Here is a 21,614-nt window from a genome sequence, read left to right on the forward strand (position 1 = left end):
TAAAATAACTAAAAATTAAAAATTAAAAAATTTCAGCTTTCTGATAAATTCTGCCAGGGCATCTTATACAAAGGAGTCCAAAGCATGTTACAAAAAACCTTGAAATTATTGCCTTTCTTTAGGTGATCACTTTTCCTCTACATTTAAAATAGCTGAAATGTAAGAAGCAATTTTATAGTTGATTTAAACTAGCTAATGCAGGCCAATTACAGTGTGTTTCTAAGAACATTAAAAAAAAAAAAAAAACCACCAGTTATTTACCAATATAATTTTTTTCCCAAAGACATGTGGTCTCTGGCAGCTATTAAGAGTCCCCTCCCGGGGCACCTGGGTGGCGCAGTCGGTTAAGCGTCCGACTTCAGCCAGGTCACGATCTCGCGGTCCGGGAGTTCAAGCCCGGCGTCGGGCTCTGGGCTGATGGCTCGGAGCCTGGAGCCTGTTTCCGATTCTGTGTCTCCCTCTCTCTCTGCCCCTCCCCCGTTCATGCTCTGTCTCTCTCTGTCCCAAAAATAAATAAACGTTGAAAAAAAAAAAAGAGTCCCCTCCCTACTAAAGGACACTTCTGCGAGGTCCACTCTACAGCCTCCCTGTCACATCCTCATACAGGATTAGAAAATTTGGGGAGAGTCTTTAAGAGTTTCTAATACAGCCACAAGAGCATGCAGGTCTTCTTAAGAGGGTCACATGCCTATATTGTCATTCAGAGCAGGACAAAAAGCCCTTTCATCTCTGAACAGCTTAGAAGCTCACCTAACCTACTGTAACAGCTGACAGTGACAATTCTATCATCTTTGAGGAAATCTTCCCGTTTTTCTTCTTAGATTAAGTTTAAATCCCAAAAAAGGAATGTAACAAAACTAAAAGATTAAACTTTACAATATAAATTTTAGCAGCAATATTAAGAATATTCCAATGCAGGGGCACCTGGGTGGCCCAGTCGGTTAAGCATCTGGACTCTTGATTTAGGCTCAGGTCATGGTCTCAAGTTTGTGAGTTTGAGCCCCGTGTCAGGCTCTGCGCTGACAGTGGAGAGACTGCTTGGGATTCTCTCTCTCTCTCACCCTCTCTCTCACCCTCCCCCACTCTCTCTCTCTCTCAAAATAAACTTTAAAAAAAAGAATATTCCTGGGGCGCCTGGGTGGCTTGATCGGTTAAGCGTCCGACTTTGGCTCAGGTCATGATCTCATGGTCCGTGAGTTCAAGGCCCACGTCGGGCTCTGTGCTGACAACTCAGAGCCTGGAGCCTGTTTCAGATTCTGTGTCTCCCTCTCTCTCTGCCCCTCCCCTGTTCATGCTCTGTCTCTCTCTGTCTCAAAAATAAATAAACGTTAAAAAAATAAAAAAAAAAGAATATTCCAATGTAATAAATTATTTACATGAGAGGAATTCTGGAGGAAAGGGTCTAGCCCAAAAAAAAGGGATCAAAGCAGAATATAAATCAAATACCTAAAACATAGAAGTACCAGAAAAATGAGACCACTACATCTTCCTTTCTGAAATCAGGTATCACCTCAGAAAAGCTGAAATGGGGATCCTAGGAGCCATAGGACAGGCTGTAAAGCTTCCAATGAACTTTTAAAAAGACATTTCATTACCCCATCTCTATTGAGCAGAAACCTCTATTATTAGCTCAAAAGTCTCTTCATTTAGAACAAAAATACTTTATCCTTCTGTTTCATAAAATTTGTTAATGTTTGTATTTAAAGTTGCTGTTCTAAAATGTTTTCTCCTGGCAGAATTATAAACTCTATTATAATTCTAAAGCTCTAAATTCTCTCTCAGTAAGTTAAGTGGGCACTTGCCAAAAGGATATACTCTATATTTACATCTGAAGCAACACTTAGCATGACATCTAGAGCCACCGCAGAGACCTCACTAGAAAGAGAAAACTACACCATGTAGCTTCAGTTAAAGAAACATTTGTTTGACTGACACATAGAGAAATATCTGACTAACAACTTTTCTTGTTATCAATAATCTCAATGACAGGAAGTCAGAGGAAATGACAGACTTCCAAGTAAAATGAACCAAAAAGGATGTTCATTTCATGAACTACACCTAAGCAGGTGAGTATACTGCTAGGGTTCTAGCAAAATAAATTACTTTTTAATTATAGTAAAATATACACAACACAAAATTTACCATTTTAACCATATTGAGTATGTAGTTCAGTGGCATTACTTCCATTCATATTGTTGTGCAACCATCACACCATCCACCTCCAGAATTTTCTCATCTTCCCAAATAGAAACTGTGTACCCACTAGACAATAATTCCCAACTCCCCCTGCCCTAAACCCTTAGCCCCTAACAACCACCATTCTACTTTCTTTCTCCATGAATTAGACTATTCTAGGTCTCTCGTATAAATGACATCACATAGTACGTGTTCTTTTATGACTGGTTTATTTCATTTGGCATAATGTCCTCACGGTTCATTCACGTTGTAGTATATGTCAGAATTTCCTTCCTTTTTAAGTCTGAAGAGTATTCCACTGCGTGTGTATACAACATTTCGTGTATCCATTCATCCGTCAACAGATACTTAGGTGGCTTCCACCTTTTGGTTGTTGTGAATAATACTGCTACAAACATGGGTGTACAAATATCTGGTTCTTACCCTTGCTTTTGATTCTCTTGGGTGTGTACCCAGAAGTGGACTTGCTGAATCATATGGTAAAATCCTTTTAATTTTTTGAGGAACTGCCACACTGTTATCCTTGGCAGCTGCCCCATTTTCCATTCCTACCAATAGTGCACAAGGGTTCCAATTTCTCCACATCCTCCCTGACACTTGTTCTTTTCTGTTTGTTTTTTTATTTTTTTTATGTTTATTTAGTTTTGAGAGAGAGAGAGAGAGAGCGTGAGCGGCAGAGGGGCAGAGAGAGAGGGACACAGAATCCGAAGCAGGCTCCAGGCTCTGAGATGTCAGCACAGAGCCCAATGTGGGACTCAAACTCACGGACTGCAAGATCATGATCTGAGCTGAAGTTGGACGCTTAACCGACTGAGCCACCCAGGCACCCCTGTTTGTTTGTTTTTTTAATAATAGCCATCATACTGTGTATGACTTGCTATCTCACTGTAGATTTGCATTTCCCTAAAAAATAAGTGATATTGAGCATATTTTCATGTGTTTATTGGCATTTGTGTATCTTCTTTGGAGAAATGTCAGAGTCCTTTGCCCATTTTTTAATTTTCTTTTACTATTGTTGTAAGATTTCATTATATATTCTGGACTCCTTATCAGACATATGTTTTACAAATATTTTACATTCTGTGAGTTGCTCTTTCATTCTGTTGATCACAAAGGCAATTTTGATGTTAAGCAAGACTAATGTAGCAGAAGGTACTCGCCCCCCACAGATCAGGATTGAGAGTGAATTCTAAACTTCTATTAATGATAATAGCTAAGACCAAAATTAGGGCTAGATGACATAGCAATGGCTAACAACTGCAGCTTACAGAAAAAATACATATTACAAGGTCTTTATTTTTTTAGGGAATAATGTTTACTTTTAAACAGAGCTCCTTAATGTTGCTGGATTTATAGATTTTAATAACATTAAAACAATTTTTTAAAATAAAAACAGCAGAACACAGAACTGTGCTTAATCTCTCTCCAAGTTAACCAGAACGTTGCCTTAGTTTATGCCTGAAAATTTGAACCCCATAATTGGGTTATCTACTGCCACCTAATGGCAACATCCCTTAATCACAAGTTGAGATCATCTGTGAAGACCTGTGAATTCAACCTACAAGCATAGTGAGGGCAGCAACAGCACAGAAGCAGATACTGTATTTGTTTTAAAAACAAGATTTTTAAGTAATTTGATACAGAGGAAATATACAACTGATTGAAATAATAAGCTTACAAAAATTTCAGCTACCTGAAACTCACTAGGCTGTCAGAAAATCCATTTTCTGGGGGCACCTGGGTGGCTCAGTTGGTTAGGTGGCCAACTTTTGATTTCAGCTCAGGTCATGATCTCACAGTTTGTGGGTTTCGAGCCCCACATCAGGCTCCACGCTGATAGCATGGAGCCTGCTTGGGATTTTCTCTCTTTCTGTCCCACCCCCGCTGGTGCACAAGCCACACACGCTCTCTCCATCTCTCTCTTCTCTCTCAAAATAAACTTCAAAAAAAAATCCATTCCCAAACCATTTGCACAAGCCTGTCAACTCCCTCACTTCTCCAAGAGCTTTTGTAAAATTGTGCAGTGAAATGTGTAGCACAAAACAAAGAACTCTCTACACTGCTCAGGAATGGGACTCTGTCCTCAGCCCCCAAAGAGAAGGAAGGACCTTTCTTTTATTCTTCCCTTCTCCAATCACAGAACCCCTTCTCCAATTTGAAACAGAAAAATGCTATAAAAACTAAAAGTTTTTCCAAATTCTATCCTTAACCTCTTACAAACAAACCCTTTATAGGATCCCAAAGAATAGAAGAAAACTGTTTATGCATAAGAAAAGTCAGACTGTTAAATTTTCTCTAAGTCAATGCTGAAAACGACAGCACAGCATACCTACCTTGATAAGGCCACTGAAGGAACGTGAACGGGCTCTCTTCTGTACCTGAGGAGTAGAAGATTCTCGCCCTGGTGTCTGAGTCACCGACTGCTTATTAAACTAAGAGAAAACATAAACATTTTACTATTATTTCCCCCATCAAGAGATAGGATTCTGTAATCATCAATAGCTAAGTATAAATATCCAGAAAAATCCAGGAATAAGTGTGTCTCCACACATATGGATTGGTAGGTTGGCAAGCAAATCTCAAAGCAAATGATGTTGCCAAAAAAAGTCAAAATTTTTTAAATTACTCTAAGAAGACTGCACTTCATTTTCCTTTTCACATGTACTATATGAGGTTGGAAATGTTACCCCTATTTTACAGACAAGGAAACTGAGACTCTGGGAGTTATGTAATTTGTCCAAGATCTCCAGCTGGTAATCAAGACTTTTCTGCAGAAAGTACCTTGAACAAAGAGAGTGACTAGCACAACCTAAAACAGTCCTTAATTTAACATAAATTGCACACAGAATAAAAAAGTGACTAAGGCTCTTTAAATGGGCATCTGTCATGATTGCTTGCCAGCATTATTATCAGAGGAAATACATCAGAATAAAAATTTGTCGGGGTACCTGGGTGGCTCAATCGGTTAAGCATCCGAATCTTGATTTTGGCTGAGGTCACAATTTCACGGTTTGTGAGACTGAGCCACGAGTCATGCTCTGCACTGGACGTGGAGACTATGTAGGATTCTCTCTCCCCCTCTCCCCCTGCCCCTCCCCAACTTGCTCGTACCCTCTCTCTCAAAAGAATTGGCATTTTTATCAATATCAGCTCTCTGTTTAATAGTATCTAACATGGAAAAATGGAAGACCTAAGACATTATATAGTCTTATTTAATGCTTTGATTAGCCATTCATCTTCCCAGTTACAAAAAAATGACATAGTACTTAATTCTACTTATCTTCCTTTTCGACATATCGTTTTTACATGTGAATTTTAATTTTGCAAATTTTTATCAGTTCAGGTTCAGTTCTGGAGACTTTAAAAAATGACACTTTTCATACATATTATATAGGTACCAAAATGTTCTCGACATTAATTATCTCAGCTGACAGAAAATTTAGTCACTTCTAAAGAGCTTCGCAAGCAAGCATCCCTCCGGGGTATATTGGGACAAGTGACAACCCATCATTCCTGATCATGTTGGACAGGTACAGTAAGGTGGGTTCTCTTGTATCCAGCTTGTGAGAGCATTAATAATTTTCTGGGAAGCTGTTTAGCAATGTGTGTCCAGAGTCTTTTAAAAATGCATACAGTAGCCCCCCTTTATTCATGGTTTTGCGTTCCATGGTTTCAGCTACCTGTAATCAACCACAGTCCAGAAGCAGATGATCCTCCTTCCGATGGGTCAGAGGTCAGTAGTAAGCCTAACGCTACATCATAATGCCTACATCATTCACCTCACTTCACCAAATCACATGAGCATTTTATCACTTCGCATTATCATAAGAAGGGTGAGAACACTATAGTAAGGTATGTTGAGAGAGAACACATCCACATAACTTTTATTACAGTATACTGTTATATCTGTTCTATTTTATTATTATTGTGGTTATTGTTATTGTTGTTAATCTCTCATTGGGCCTAATTTATAAATTAAACTTTATCATAAGTATGTATGTATTAAAAAAACATAGTATATATAGGGTTCAGCACTATCCACAGTTTTCAGGCATCCACCGGGGGTTTTGGAATGCATCCCCTGAAGATAAGAGGCAGGAACTACTGTATTAAAAAACTCACACCACCTATGAAGTTCTTACCAAAAAGAAAAAAACCTAATTGATATTCAAATCAGTTTCTATAATTAGATCTAACTACAAATGTATAATAAATACAGAGGATGGAGGAACATGTTAAATAAAACCGCAGAAGTGCAACCAGCAAGATCCAGTCTGTGGAAAACAATCTGGTTTCTTTCACAAATGAAGTGCAGAGAGAGAATGTGTGTATTTAAACACAAATGCGGTAACCTGGATTAGATCCTGACACAGAAAAAGGGTATTAGCAAAAGAACTGATAAAATCTGAGTAAAATCTATCATGTTAATAGTAACATTAAGTTTTAACAATTTTTTTTTTTTTATGAGAGAGAGAGAGAGAGAACACAAGTGCGAATGAGGGAGACAGGGCAGAGACAGGGGGAGAGAATCCCAAGCAGACTCCACAACGGTGCAAAACCAGACATGGGACTAGCAGAAGATCATGCATGACCTGAGCCAAAATCAAAAATCGGATGCTTAACCAACTGAGCCACCTAGGCATCCCAGTCTTAACAATGTTAACATCAGGAGTGAAGGGTACCCTGAGTGAAGGGTATGTGAGAATTCTCTGTATTATCTTTGCAAGCTTTTCCTAAATCTAAATTTTATTTATTATTTTTTTTAATGTTTATTTACTTTTTGAGAAAGAAAGAGAAACAGAGAGTGAATGGGGGAGGGGCAGAGAGAGAGAGGGAGACACAGAATCAGAAGCAGGCCCCAGGCTCTGAGCTGTCAGCAGAGTCGGATGCGGGGCCCGAACTCACAAACCATGAGATCATGACCTGAGCTGAAGTCAGACGCTTAACGAACTGAGCCACGCAGGTGTCCCATAAATCTAAATTATTTTAAATTTAAGGGCCAGCTGAGTGGCTCAGTCAGTTGGGTGTCCAACTTCGGCTCGGGTCATGATCTCATGGGTCAGCTCTGTGCTGACAGCTCCGGGTCAGGCTCTGTGCTGACAGCTCAGAGCCTGGGGCCTGCTTCGGGTTCTCTTCCCTCTCTCTCTGCCCCTCCGCCCCCACTCGCATGCTCTCTCTCTCTCTCTCTCTCTAAAAATGAACATTAAAAAAAAAAAAATTTAAGTTTACTCAGGGACGCCAGGGTGGCTCAGTCATGTAAGCATCTGACTTCAGCTCAGGTCATGATCTCACGGTTCAGGAGTTCAAGCCCCGTGTCAGGCTCAGAGCCTGGAGCCTGCTTCCGATTCTGTGTCTCCCTCTCTCTCTGCCCCTCCCCTGCTCACACTCTGTCTCTCTCTCTCTCTCTCTCTCTCTCAAAATTAAATAAACATTAAAAAAATGAAAAATAAGTAAATAAACAAATGAATTTAAGATTATTCAAACAAACTTTGGCAATGTTTTAGGGGGAAAAGGGGGGGAGAGAAAGAGAGACCTATATATTAAAAGGGATCTAGGGGCACCTGGGTGGCTCAGTTGGTTAAGCATCCACCTTCAGCCCAGGTCATGATCTCACAGTTCATGGGTTCAACCCCCATCTTGGGCTCTCTGCTATCAGCGCAGAGCCCGCTTCAGATCCTCTGTCCCCCTCTCTCGCTGCTCCTCCCTTACTCCCATGCTCTTTCTCTAATATAAATTTAAAAACTTTAAAAATAAAAAGGGGGGGCCCCTTGGTGGCTTATTCAGTTAGGCACCCCACTCAGCTCAGGTCATGATCTCGCGGTTCATGGGTTCAAGCCCCACTTTGGGCTCTGCACAGACAATGCAGAGCCTGCCTGGGATTCTCTCTCTCCCTCTCTGCCCCATCTCACTCATACACTCTCTCTCAAAAATAAATAAACTTTAAAAAAAAGTGACCTAATAGCTATAAGCTACACCCAAAAAAAAAAAAAAAAAAAGCATATCCTTGGGTCATGCCACTTCTAGGAAAAACTCTGCAATGAAAATAGCTATGAGCAAAAATGTATAAGCTAAAAAACAACCTATTTCCCAAACATGTTCAATGTTAGGCAAATTGTATATACATTAGATATAAGTGATGAAATATTATGCAAGTGTTAAAAATGTTCATGACCGGGGCGCCTGGGTGGCTCAGTCGGTTGAGCGTCCGACTTCAGCTCAGGTCACGATCTTGCGGTCCGTGAGTTCGAGCCCCGCGTCGGGCTCTGGGCTGATGGCTCGGAGCCTGGAGCCTGTTTCCGATTCTGCGTCTCCCTCTCTCTCTGCTCCTCCCCCATTCATGCTCTGTCTCTCTCTGTCTCAAAAATAAATAAATGTTAAAAAAAAAAAATGCTCACGACCCTTTTTGTTGTTTTTTTTTAATATTTATTTGTTTCTGAGAGACAGAGAGAGAGAGAGAGAGAGAAAGAAAGAGACATAGAATCCGAAGCAAGCTCCAGGCTCCAAACCATCAGCGCAGAGCCCAACGCGGGGCTTGAACCCACAAACTGCAAGATCATGACCCAAGCCAAAGTCGGACACCCAACCGACTGAGCCACCCAGACGCCCTTGCTCACGGCCTCTAGAAAATGATCATGATATAATATTAAATGAAAAGGACAGGAATATAAAAACTGAATATATATTATGATCTCAAGCAAAAGAAAAACATGTCAAATACATATTCATGGAAAGAAACGCTAGAAGAAAATACTCCCAAATTTTTATTGGTGGTTATCTCAGGATGATTACAGGTGATTTTTCTTCTTTACACTCTTCTGGAGGTTTCAATGTTTCTATAGTAAATATTTATTATTTTTATAACCAGAGAAAAATCAGGAAATAGTAAAATTATACTTTCCACAAAACAAAATGGCAGTATTTGAAACGTATGCAAGGAGTTTGCAAGCATGCATGAGAAAATGCTTATGCTGTAATGTTTAGTAAAAGAGATAAAGAAAGTATGTGGTATGCTCCTAATTATGTAAAAATTTATTCATAGGAAAAAAACGAAAAGAAATACCAAAAAGGTAAACCCTGGTGGGATGAGTCATTTATTTTCTTCTTAACCTTCTCTATAATTTCCTATTTTTCTAAAAAGACCAAAAATGATGCTAGCTTTTTCCTTCATATTATCTTTAACCCTCTGCATTCTTGATGACAAAGTCATTACACTTGTCCTACCTAAGTTGCTGTCTTAGTTTCTATCAAGAATTAAATCACTGCAGTGCTCTGAATCTGTGAGAATACTCAGACAACACCCCTGAAAATTCCAGTCATAACACAATTTGCTAGATCTCAAAGTAACTTCAAAGATTGTAACAGAAAACTTTTCTTAAAAGATTCTATCAACTATTAAGAATAGCTCAGTTCAACTTTTTCTGAGCACTTGGTTATATCTGGCCCTACGCTTGAGATTAGGTATAAAAAAAAAAAAGTAAAAACACAGACTTCCCTCAAGAAGGTCCCAGTTGAATAAGAAGTCAAGAGGCTGACCTTGCCTATTCAGCTAAAATTCAAGAGGATTGAGACAAAATATATTTCCTGAGAAAGAAATTAACCAAGTCGTTGGGATTTACTCCTGCTACACTTCAAGTCTCAAAATGGCAAATGAGAGCACTAATTTGTTCCCACGGCTCCAAAATCAACAAATTTAGCTACCAGAATTCCTACCTTCTAATATCAAGCCAGGCCCGCTTTATAGTGTTTCCTAACTGCAAACAACTCATTAGTAAGAGCTACCGCTTTCTGCTATGCCAGCCACTTTACATAGATTCTTTCTAATGTTTATAGTCATGAAACGCGGACATTTCAATTACCATTTTACAAACAAGGAAATTGGAATTCCAAAGGATTAAATTATTTGCCAAGAATATCTGAAGGATTTAAACTCCGGAACAATATATTGTATAACTGCTGGTTCTCTCTCAGCATATTTGGTACATGACCGAAATTAGAGAAACTCTAACTACACTTGGATCCTTCTGTTTAACTGTAGAAATCCAAGAGCCTCCCTCTACTCCCTTCCCTAGTGGGGCAGTAGTATAGACACCGCCACTGAGATTCCACTGACAAGTTTGCTTCCTTGGCCAAGCCAAGTGTAGGTCAATACGAGCCAAAACTTAAACGAGATTTGTAACAGTATTCCCTAGTGATTCTACAACCTTGACTACATTCCTAAAGCCCGTCATCATTTCCTGCCTTCAGGTACCTGTCTAATAAGCTGTTTCTTCTTCGCTGACTCTGGCATATTGTGAACGTGTTGGAACAGCTCTCTCAATGCCTCTTCTGTACGCTGCTGGGTCTCCTCCTGATGAGAGCAGGAGTCAACCCAGTTCCGTTTCTGAGATTTTGCCAGCTGGAAGGACTTAGTATGACATGAAGCTATCAGATCAAGATCATCCTAGAGAAAATTTTAAAGAAAAGCGAATTAATGTATCCTGCCAGCTTATTTTCAGGTTCCCACAACCCTGGAACAAAAGAGGGGGGAGAAATGGGGAACATGGTACACTCTTAAATCAAGGAATAAGAAAAACCTAAACACAAAATTATCAGATGAAGAGAAATCGCTAATTATGGACTACATTAACAGCCCACTCCCAAGACCTACATAGAGAACCTAAACTCATTTAGAATATTGCCACCAAAAATTATATTTATATAAGAGTTCAGTTTTCAAAGCATCTTTTAATCGCATATAACTCTCACTGCTATCCTATGAGGTAAGCAGGGAAAATATCATCATTCCTATTTGATAAAAGAAAAAACTGAAGTTAAGCTATAAGTTTAAAGTCATTTAGATATTAAAAGGGACAAACCCATCCTGGAGACCAAGTGCACGGGCTCTTGGCTGGGTGCTCTTTCCTACACATGACAACATGATGGGGTAACTACACTGCAGCGGTGGAGGAATGGCAACAACTCTCTAAGAAAAACCAAACTCCACTTACACTAGTTGAACTCATATACTGTCCTCCAGGTCACACCAAATATTTACTGAAGAAGAGGCAGGAACAATAGCATAAGATGACAGCTTAAGTTTCTAACCAAGACAGACTAAATAGAAATCGTTAAAAAGTACTTGTGAAGTTTTTTAAACTTCTCAGTTTTAAAGCGCAATAATCATATGCAATCTTGTTAATAAGCATCACACATTTGCTTTCTAAGCTCATGTGGTCTCAAGCGTTTGAGACATTTGGTAGAGTGTTACCACTGAACATGAAATAAGAATGTATTATATAAAACTAATTTACTGCTGCAAAATATTTAATACATTGGTATTTACAGACTGCTTATATCATATGCTGTAAGAATGCATAGGGGCTTCATGAAAAACTTCAAACATGCAGTCTATGCCATCACTCACATGTAGAGGATACCATCTACCAGTGGAGCACCTCTGAAAGGAAACAAGAAGACTGCGGGGGGCGGAGGGGGCACTTTTGTTTCAATACATAACTTTCTTCTCCATCTTTTTCCTTATCTCAAACTGACTAGATAATTTTGAACTATAACACTAACATTTTATTTTCCATGGCTTATTTTTATTTCATACTTTGTTTTATTATTTTTTCAAAGTTTATTTATTTTGAGTGAGAGAGAGAGTGCGAGTGAGGGAGGGGTAGAGGAGAGGGAGAGAGAGAATACCAAGCAGGCTCTGCACTGTCAGCCCAGAGCCCCATGCGGGGCTCAAACTCCCGAACCATGAGATTACATGACCTGAGCCAAAATCAAGAGTTGGACACTTAACTAAGTAAGCCACCCAGGCACCCCTCACACTCTGTTTTAAAACTCCACTAATCTGGGGGGGCGCCTGGGTGGCTCAGTTGGTTAAGCATCCAACTTCAGCTCAGGTCATGATCTTGCAGTCCATGAGTTTGAGCCCTGCGTCTGGCCCTGTGCTGACAGCTCAGAGCCTGGAGCCTGCTTCAGATTCTGTGTCTCCCTCCCTCTGTGCTCCTCCCCTGCTCACGCTCTGTCTCTCTCTGTCTCTCAAAAACGAATAAATGTTAAAAAAAATTTTTTTTGTAAATAAAATTAAACTCCACTAATCTTAATTAACTCTCTCCTTGAATAGGCTAAGAGCAATTTCCTATTCTTACCTTTGATGCTTGAGATCTGGAGCCCAAATAGTGCAATCTAGCACATTCCCGAATATAAACAGGAGCCTGGGCGGGATATAAGAGAAAACCAAGAACAAATGGTTAGCAGTATCTAAATTTCTTTCAGGCCACAAAAACAGTGACTCTCAAAATAACAGGACTAGCAGATTACTTCTGAAAAACAAAAGATCCCAGGGGCACCTGGGTGGCTTAGTCAGTTAAGCATAGTTTGAACCCCACATTGGGCTGTCTGCTGTCTACTGTCAGAGGGGGATCCTATGTCCCGCTCTCTCTCTGCCCCTCCCCGACTAGTGTGCATGCACACCCTCTCTCTCTCACAAAAATAAACATTTAAAAGAAAATTAAAAAAAAAAAAGAAAGAAAAACAAAAGATCCTCAAAATGCCCTATTCCATAGCTTCCTTTCTCTTGCCACCAAAATGGTACTTCAACAAATCTGATAGGAAAACTGTTTTTGAGAAGACACTACTATAGATGTAAAAATCAAATATGGGGCGCCTCGGTGGCTTACTTAGTTAAGTCAGTTAAGCCTCTGACTCTTGATTTCGGCTCAGGTCACGATCTCATGGTCGTGACATTGAGTCCCACATTGGGCTCTGTGCTGAGCATGGAGCCTGCATGGGATTCTCTCTCTCTGCCCCTCTACTACTCACACTCACTCTCTGTCTAGCAAAATAAATAAATAAACATTAAAAAAAAAAAAACCACTCTGGACATATTTCAGAATGGTTACTTTCCCCCTGGCCACAATTTAAATTGTCATTTAAAAAAAAAAAAAGAGGGGGTTGCCTATGTAGCTCAGTGGGTTAAGTGTCCAGCTCTTGATTTCGGCTCAGGTCATGATCTCACAATTTGTGAGGTCGAGCCCCAAGTTGGTCTCCATGCTGAGCATGAAGTCTGCTTGAGATTCTCTCTCTCTCTCTCTCTCTCTCTCTCTCTCCCCCTCCCCCACTCATACTCACACACTCTCTCAAAAGAAATAAGTAAACTTTAAAAAAAAAGATTAAACACAACCTAAATGTCTTTTTTTTTTTTATGTTTTATTTATTTTTGAGGCAGAGAGACACAGAGTGTGAGCAGGGAGGGGCAGAGAGAGGGCGAGACATAGAATCCAAAGCAGGCTCCAGGCTCCGAGCTGTCCGCACAGAGCCCGACGCGGGGCTCGAACTCACAAACCGCGAGATCATGACCTGAGCCAAAGTCGGACGCTTAATGGACTGAGCCACCCAGGCGCCCCCTAAATGTCTTTTAATAGAAAACTGGTTGAATGAATTTTTATACATCCATACAACACACAAGTATCTAGTTACTAAAAACGAAAGAGGGGAGAGGGTAAGGGAAAGAACACTTTATGAATTGATATGAATGACTTCCAGGATCTACTGTTGAATGAGAAAAGTCATGGACAGTATATAAAGCACCTATGTAAGAAAAAGGAAATAGGAACATACATACATATGCACACTTATTTGTTTTTATAAAAAGAAACACAAAAGGAACCAGATAAACCAGAAAAGGATAAGCCAGAAAATAATGAAAATGGTTAGGAAGACGACTGAGATTTCTCTAAGTATATACCCTTTTGTGTAGTTGGGCTTTTGAAGCATGTAAATATACTACAGAGTCAAAAAAAATACACTTAAACCCAAAAGGAAATAAAGGTAAACCCTAAACTGAACACAAACAGGGAAAAAAATGAATATATCTGAGTATATGATTGACAACATAAGCACAGAAAAAGAATTATTCCACCTAACTTTTGGAAACTGTATTCTAGGGGCATCGGTTAAGCATTCCAACTTTGGCTCAGGTCATGATCTCATGGTTCATGATTTTGAGCCCCGCGTAGGACTCTACGCTGACAGCTCAAAGCCTGAAGCCTGCTTTGCATTCTGTGTCTCCTTCTCTCTCTCTCTGTTGCTCCCCTGCTTGGGCTCTAGCCCTCTCTCAAAAATAAATAAACATTTAAAAAAAAAAAACAACTGTATTCTAATTATACATCCTGAGTGAGATATATTCTAGGGAAAAGGAACTATAAGGGAATCTTAAACTTACACCAGCATGTTTATATACGTGTATTTTTTAAACTAATTTTTTATGTGTTGATATTTTATATATTGTAGGATAAAGCAAATAGCATATAAATGCTACTAAAATCTTGAATTTGCAATGACTGAAAACAGATACAAAGTAAAAGAAATCAAGAAAAAGCTCTGGAATGATAAATCTGAATTGGAGATACTAATATGAACTAATAGTTGCTTTTAAAAAAATTTTTAATCTACTTCCTGCCCTCAAAGAGCCTAGAAAGCAATGACACCCCAGAAACAATGAGTATATCTAGGGTCACTCAAAAAAAAAAACAGGGCTCCTTAAAGAAAATAATTGATTCCAGGCCCAGGGCAGAGCAAATGCAAAGTGAGCTGGGGACATTTTATGCCAGGAAGGAAACACTCAGACTAATGGAGTCCTGTCAAAAAGACAGCAGGAAGAGCTGGCAAGGGCTCTCACTGGCCAAATCCGAGGCAATTTGAAAATTAAAATTAACAACTGAAATTGACTAACACCTTGAATAACTATAAACCTATGAGTCTATAGAGGTATTCATTAAAAAAAAGAGAGAGAGAATGAAACAGAGGAAAGGAAAGCTCTCCTCCACAGGAAAGAAAAAGTCAGCTAATAAAGATTAAACAGAATTAGAAAAACGCTATTTTGTATACCCAGTATCACCATAGATTCCAGCAGGATTACAGATGGGTGCTAAAATCATTACATTAGGTAATCATCCTGCAGGTTACTTACTAATTGCAAAGGGGAAAATGTACCTTTGTAATTAAGAGATGTGGCAGTTAGCAAAATTAGCATCACTGAGGGTGAGACAATCTGACATTCTGTGCCTCTGAATGTGATGCAACATGATGCAATAGGAGATACACAAACATCACCTATAAATCTTTGCCAAAAATGCTTAATATGAATCTAATCAAGCCTCTAGACCTAATTTAACAGTTTACAGGAACTACATAGAAAGGGATACATAGGAACAAGTTAAATAACCTTGAGAAAACAGTAAGACAAATTTAGAAGATGGAATATTCTGTAACACAGTTGGCCTGAATACTTCAACAAGTCCATGACATGAAGAAAAAGCATAGGGACTATTCCAGATTAAAAGTGACATAATAATCAAAGGCAATATATGAACCTCGATTAGTATATGTTATTAAAAACAGCAGCTATGAAATACATTCTTAGGATAAATGGGGAAATTTGAATCTGTACTGAATATTAGCTAATATGAAATCCTCATTAATTTTCTTAGACATGATAATGGTACTGTGACTATTGGGACAATGTTCTCATTCTTAGGAGATGTACGCTTAAGTACTTAGATGTGAAGTATCATGTCTGCAATTTACTGTCAGGGGTTCAGCCAAAAACAAACACCAAAAAAAGCATAAATATATAGAGTAAAAAAAAAAAGCAAATATGGCAAATGGTAACATTTGTTGAATCTGACAGTTATATGAGTGTTCACTGTTTTACTCTTTCACCTTTTATCTGTATTTGAAAAACTTCATAACAAAGTTTTAAGAAGACTCTTGTGACAAAAACATTATGATATCTTGTTTAATCTCTACCTTGCTAAACTATAAAGCAGAGCTCAAAACCAAAGGAAATTTCCTCCAAACAAGAATATGACAGAACCCACTCCACCTATTCTATAAACTTCATTTAAAAACAAAAAAACAAAAAAAAAACAAAAACCTGGGGCACCTAGCTGGCTCAATTGGTGGAGCATGTGACTCCTGATCTCGGGGTTGTGACTTCGAGCCCCACATTGGGTGTGAGATTATTTTTTTTTAATTTTTAAATTTAAAAAAAAAAAATCCCTGCCCCCAAAAGATACTATGAGCTTAAGACATATCCAGAAAGGGAGACAGAAGCAGATGGGTTTAAATGAAAATCTGGAGGTGTTAAGTATTTTACAGTTCAGAGGGAATCAACAAAGGACTTCTCACATAAAATGGGAATTGGCCTTAATTGTATATCATTATAAGTCCCTAGGAAAAGATGTTGTGACTCGTGTTAGGGAGACATAAAACCAGATTGGGTCAGAGGGACTGATAATAGAAGACAGAACTAGAAATAGGAGGGATTTTAAGGAAAAAAATACAAAGAACACAGAATCTGAGGATTAGGAGGTAAAAACTCCACCCAAAGAAGCCTGAGAAGAAGAAGACACAACAAAGCACAAGAACAACAAACCGGGGGTACAATAGGACCTCAGAATAAGTGATAGAGCACACAGAACAATCGACCATTTTTCATCCAAAGGAAAAGCTCAGGAAAGAACCTAATTAGCCAAAGTGGTAAAGCAGATGCCCATAAAGACAACAGTTCTGATGTGAGTATCAAAGAGGAGAGACTGAAGACTAAAATCTCAAAAGAAATGTTTTTTCTCTCCTTCAAAGATCAACAGAGGCTCAAAGAGTGCTCACACTAGTCTGGAAACAAAGGTAAAGTAGCAAACAAGAATCAAAACCCCAAAGATGAGGAGCTGAAACAGGAATCTATATAAGGAAAAGGTAGAGTAAAAACAGACTCTTGTTTTATCTCTAAGATTTGTGTGATTTCTATTCTCAAAATCCTTCACAGTGATATGTTATCTTACATGGTAAAAAGGACTTTGCTGGTGTGATTAAGTTAAGAACCTTGCAATGGGGAGATTAACTAGGTTATTCAGATGGGTCCTTAAAAGCAGAGAACCATTCCCAGCCGTAGTTAGGAATAACAGAGAGATACAACATTGCTAGCCTTGAAGATAGAGGAAGGGGACCATAAGCCAAGGAATGTGGGCAATCTCTGGAAGATGGAGAAGGCAAATAAATAAATTCTCTCCTAGAATATCCAGAAATGAAAGCATCCCTGCCAACCTTGATTTTAGACGAGTGAGACTCCTGTAGACTTACGACCTACAGAACTGTAAGATAACAAATTTGTGTTAAGTCACTTAAAATCCTTAAAATAGTTAAGTACAACCTCATTGTATACTTGAACTATGTACACTGAAGCATGCACAAGGGAGAATGGATTCCACAGGTAAAGAGATCAGAAGTAAAAAGGCTAAAAACCGTGGGGTGCAGTGAGATCTCTGAGATCCCACTTCTCTTTTAACTTGTGAGTGGTGGACTATGAAAAGTTAATCCTATAGCAATAGTAACAAGAAAATTCAATGAAGGAGAGTTCTATTAGGAACTGCACCTAGAAACTCTCCATTTTGTTTTTTTTTTTTTGTTTTCAACGTTTATTTATTTTTGGGACAGAGAGAGACAGAGCATGAACGGGGGAGGGGCAGAGAGAGAGGGAGACACAGAATCGGAAACAGGCTCCAGGCTCTGAGCCATCAGCCCAGAGCCTGATGCGGGGCTCGAACTCACGGACCGCGAGATAGTGACCTGGCTGAAGTCGGACGCTTAACCGACTGCGCCACCCAGGCGTCCCGAAACTCTCCATTTTGATTCACAACTACAGTCAAGTAATTGCCTTACTGTTCATAATCACAACTCCTCTCTACTTATTCCCATAAATGCATGTTTTGGAACTAGCTGTTCCCCTCAACAGGAAGTATATAATGAACAGGTCTGAAAGATCTTTGTTCATCATTAAAAATCATTTTTTCTCCTGTTGTCCTTTGACTACTATTCTAATTCACTTATCTAGATCTTGACCTCTAACTGATGATAATCTTTGACCTGGGCACCAAAGCCCCTGATGTAGCCCTGACTCTTTGTTTTTTAACCTAAGATTCTGATCTTTCATTTCTAAACTCCGGACTCTGGATCACTCACCACCTTGTAGTCAATAAATCCTAGGGAGGCCTCCATGTTTACACCCTGCATTTACTACAAAGCTATAGTCATCAAAATAGTGTGGTACTGGTATAAAGACAAACATATAGACCAACTGAATAGAGAATCCAGAAATAAATCCTTAAATGATTTTCAACAAGCATGTCAAGACTATCCAATGGAAAAAGAACAGTTTTTCAAGAAATGGAGCTGGGAAAACTGGATGTCCACAGCAAAAGAATAAAGTTGGACACTTACCTAACACCATATTAAAAAGTTAAAAAACACCATATTAAAAAGACACTTACCTAACACCATATTAGTTTATAAATGGATTTATAAACTAAATATAAGACCTAAAACTATAAAATTATTTTTAAAAAGCATAGGACAAAAGCTTCATGGCATTGGATTTAGCAATGATTTCTTGCATATGACATCAAAGTCACAGGCAACAAAAGGAAAAAAATAAACTAATGGGGAATTTCACAGAAGTTTTTACATTTTGTGTAGCAAGACTATCACCTGAGTAAAAAGGCAACCCACAGAATGGGAGGAAATATTTGCACATCATATATCTTATAAGGGATTACTAATCAGAATGTATAAAGAACTCCTACAACTCAACAACAAAAAAACCCAATTCAAAAATAGGCAAAGGCCTTGAACAACATTTCTTCAAAGAAGATAGGCAATAAGCACATGAAAGATGCTCAACATCTCACTAATCATTAGGGAAATGCAAATCAAAACTACAATGAGATACCACCTCATAGTTACTACCAAAAAATAAAAAATAAGTATTCGTGAGGATGTGAAGAAATGGGAACCCTTGTACGTCACTGGAGGGAATGTAAAATGAATACAGCCACTATAGAAAACAATATGCCTGGGGGCCCCTGGGTGGCTCAGGAGGTTAAGTGTGCAACTTCGGCTCAGGTCATGCTCTCGCAGTTCGTGAGTTCAAGCCCCATGTCGGGCTCTGTGCTGTCAGCTCAGAGCCTAGAGCCCGCTTCAGATTTGGTGTCTCCCTCTCTCTCTGCCCCTCCCCCACTCGTGCTCTGTCTCTGTCTCTCAAAAATGAATAAACGTTAAAAAAAAATTAAGAAAGATGGAAAGAAAGAAAGAAAGAAAGAAAGAAAGAAAGAAAGAAAGTAGTATGTCTAAAAAACAAATAATCCAGTGAAGAAATGGGCAAAAGACATGAACAGACACTTTTCCAAAGAAACATCCAAATAACAGACACATGAAAAGATGCTCAACACCACCTCACACCTGTCAGAATGGCTAAAATTAATAAGGCAGGTAACAATAAATGTTGTCAGGGATGCAGAGAAAGGGGAACACTTTTGCACTGCTGGTGGAAATGCAAACTGGTGCAGCCACTCTGGAGAACACTATGGAGGTTCCTCAAAAAATTAAAAATAGAACTACCCTATGACCCAGCAACTGCACTACTAGGTATTTATCTAAAGGATACAAAAATGCTGATTCAAAGAGGAACATAAAACCCAATGTTTATAGCAGCACTATCAACAAGAGCCAAATTATGGAAAGAGTCCAAATGTCCATCAATTGATGAATGTATAAAGAAGATGTGGTATAATATACAATGGAATATTACTCGGTGATCAAAAAGAATGAAATTTTGCCATTTGCAACAACATGAATGGAACTAGAATGTATTATGCTAAGTGAAATAGGTCAGGCAGAGAAAGACAAACACCATATGATTTCACTCATATGTGGGATTTAAGAAACAAAACAGATGAACATAGGGGAAGGGAAGAAAAATAGATAAAAACAGAGAGGGAGGGAAACCATAAGAGACTCTTAAATACAGAGAACAAACTGAGGGTTGCTAGAGGGATGTTGAGTAGGGGAATGGACTAAATGGGTGATGGGCATTAAGGAGGGCACATGTTGGGATGAGCACTGGGTGTTACATTTAAGTGATGCATTACTAAATTCTACTCCTGAAACCATTATTACACTATATGTTAACTAACTTGGATTTAAATAAAATTAAATTAAAAAAATAGCAACATTAAAAAAAAAAATGAAAGAAGAAAAAAAACAGTATGGCAGTTCTGTTAGAATTACCATGATCCAGTAATTCCACTTCTGGGTGTATACCCAAAAGAATTGAAAGCAGTGTCTCAAAAAAGATATTTGTACATCCATGTTCATAGCAGCATTATTCACAAGAGCTAAAACATGGGAGAAATCCAAGTGTCCTCAACAGATAAATGATAAGCAAAATGTAGTTTATACAATGAAAGGGATATTACTCATCCTTAAAAAAGGAAATTCTGACAAGTGCTACAATATGGATGAATCTTGAAAACATTATGCTAAGTGAAATAAGCCAATCACAAAAAGTGTGATTTCTCTTATATGAAGTACTTAGTCAATTCTCTCTCAATTCTCAGTCTTTCCAGATGGCAAGATGCTAAAATTGAGAAATTCACTATCAGGAAAGTGTGCTCTAAAGAAAAAGCCAAGGATATGACTGTACAACTTTTTGTTAAAATCTTAGAAGCATCAGGGCGCCTGGGTGGCTCAGTTGGTTAAGCATCTGACTCTTGATTTTGGCTCAGGTCATGATCTCACAGTTCGTGAGTTCGAGCCCCACATCAGGCTCCACTCTCACAGTGCAGAGCCTGCTTGGGATTCTCTCTCTCTCTCTCTCTCTCTCTCTCTCTCTCTCTCTGACCCTCCCCTGCTCATGCTGTCTCTCTCTCTAAAATAAATAAACATTAAAAAAACAAAACAAAACAGTAATGAGGCACCTGGGTGGCTCAGTCAGTTAAGGAACCGACTTCAGTTCAGATATGATCTAGAGGTTCAAGAGTTCGAGCCCGATATCTGTGCTGATAGCTCAGAGCCTAGAGCCTGCTTCGGATCCTGTGTCTCCCTCTCTCTCTACCCCTCCCCTGTTCTCTCTCTCTCTCTCTCTCTCTCTCTCAAATAAACATTTAAAAACATTTTTTAATAATAAATACAATACAATACAATACAATAAAATAAAAATCTTTAGGGGCACCTGAGTGGCTCAGTTGGTTAAGCACCAGACTTTGGCTCAGGTCATGATCTCACAGTTCATGGGTTCGAGCCTGCATCAGGCTCTGTGCTGACAGCTCAGAGCCTGGAGCTTGCCTGAATTCTGTGTCTCCCTCTCTCTCTGCCCCTTCCCCACTCACACTCTTGCTCTCTCTCAAAAGTAAACATTAAAAAAAAATTTTTTTAATAAAATCTTTTAAAACATCAAAAGGTCAAAGTTTTCAGTCACACAAAGGACCCTTTCAAAAGAATAAAGATCCTCTCAGTCAGACCAGAGGGTCTCTGGGAAGGTTAAAGGTATTGTCCTTCAGCCTTCTCAGGAGGAGACCAAGGGAGAGAAGGGT

General features: G+C 39.0%; 1 protein-coding gene across 1 annotated transcript in view; it reads right to left on the reverse strand.

Annotated features, from left to right (window-relative positions):
- The window catches only part of ARHGAP19 (Rho GTPase activating protein 19), a 67,818-nt gene that overhangs the window by 10,740 nt on the left and 35,464 nt on the right, over positions 1-21,614 (reverse strand). Inside the window, exons 7-9 of the mRNA XM_047072267.1 lie at positions 12,336-12,401; positions 10,445-10,636; positions 4,530-4,628 (exon numbers count right to left, since the gene is read on the reverse strand). Coding sequence (XP_046928223.1) covers positions 4,530-4,628; positions 10,445-10,636; positions 12,336-12,401 — 357 coding nt within the window. The remainder of the gene's footprint in view (positions 1-4,529; positions 4,629-10,444; positions 10,637-12,335; positions 12,402-21,614) is intronic.

The sequence above is a fragment of the Lynx rufus genome, unplaced genomic scaffold, assembly GCF_022079265.1.
Source record: "Lynx rufus isolate CCGP_SWC_20201006 ecotype Redwood Valley unplaced genomic scaffold, mLynRuf1.p SCAF_11, whole genome shotgun sequence".
In the NCBI taxonomy this organism is placed as follows: domain Eukaryota; kingdom Metazoa; phylum Chordata; class Mammalia; order Carnivora; family Felidae; genus Lynx; species Lynx rufus.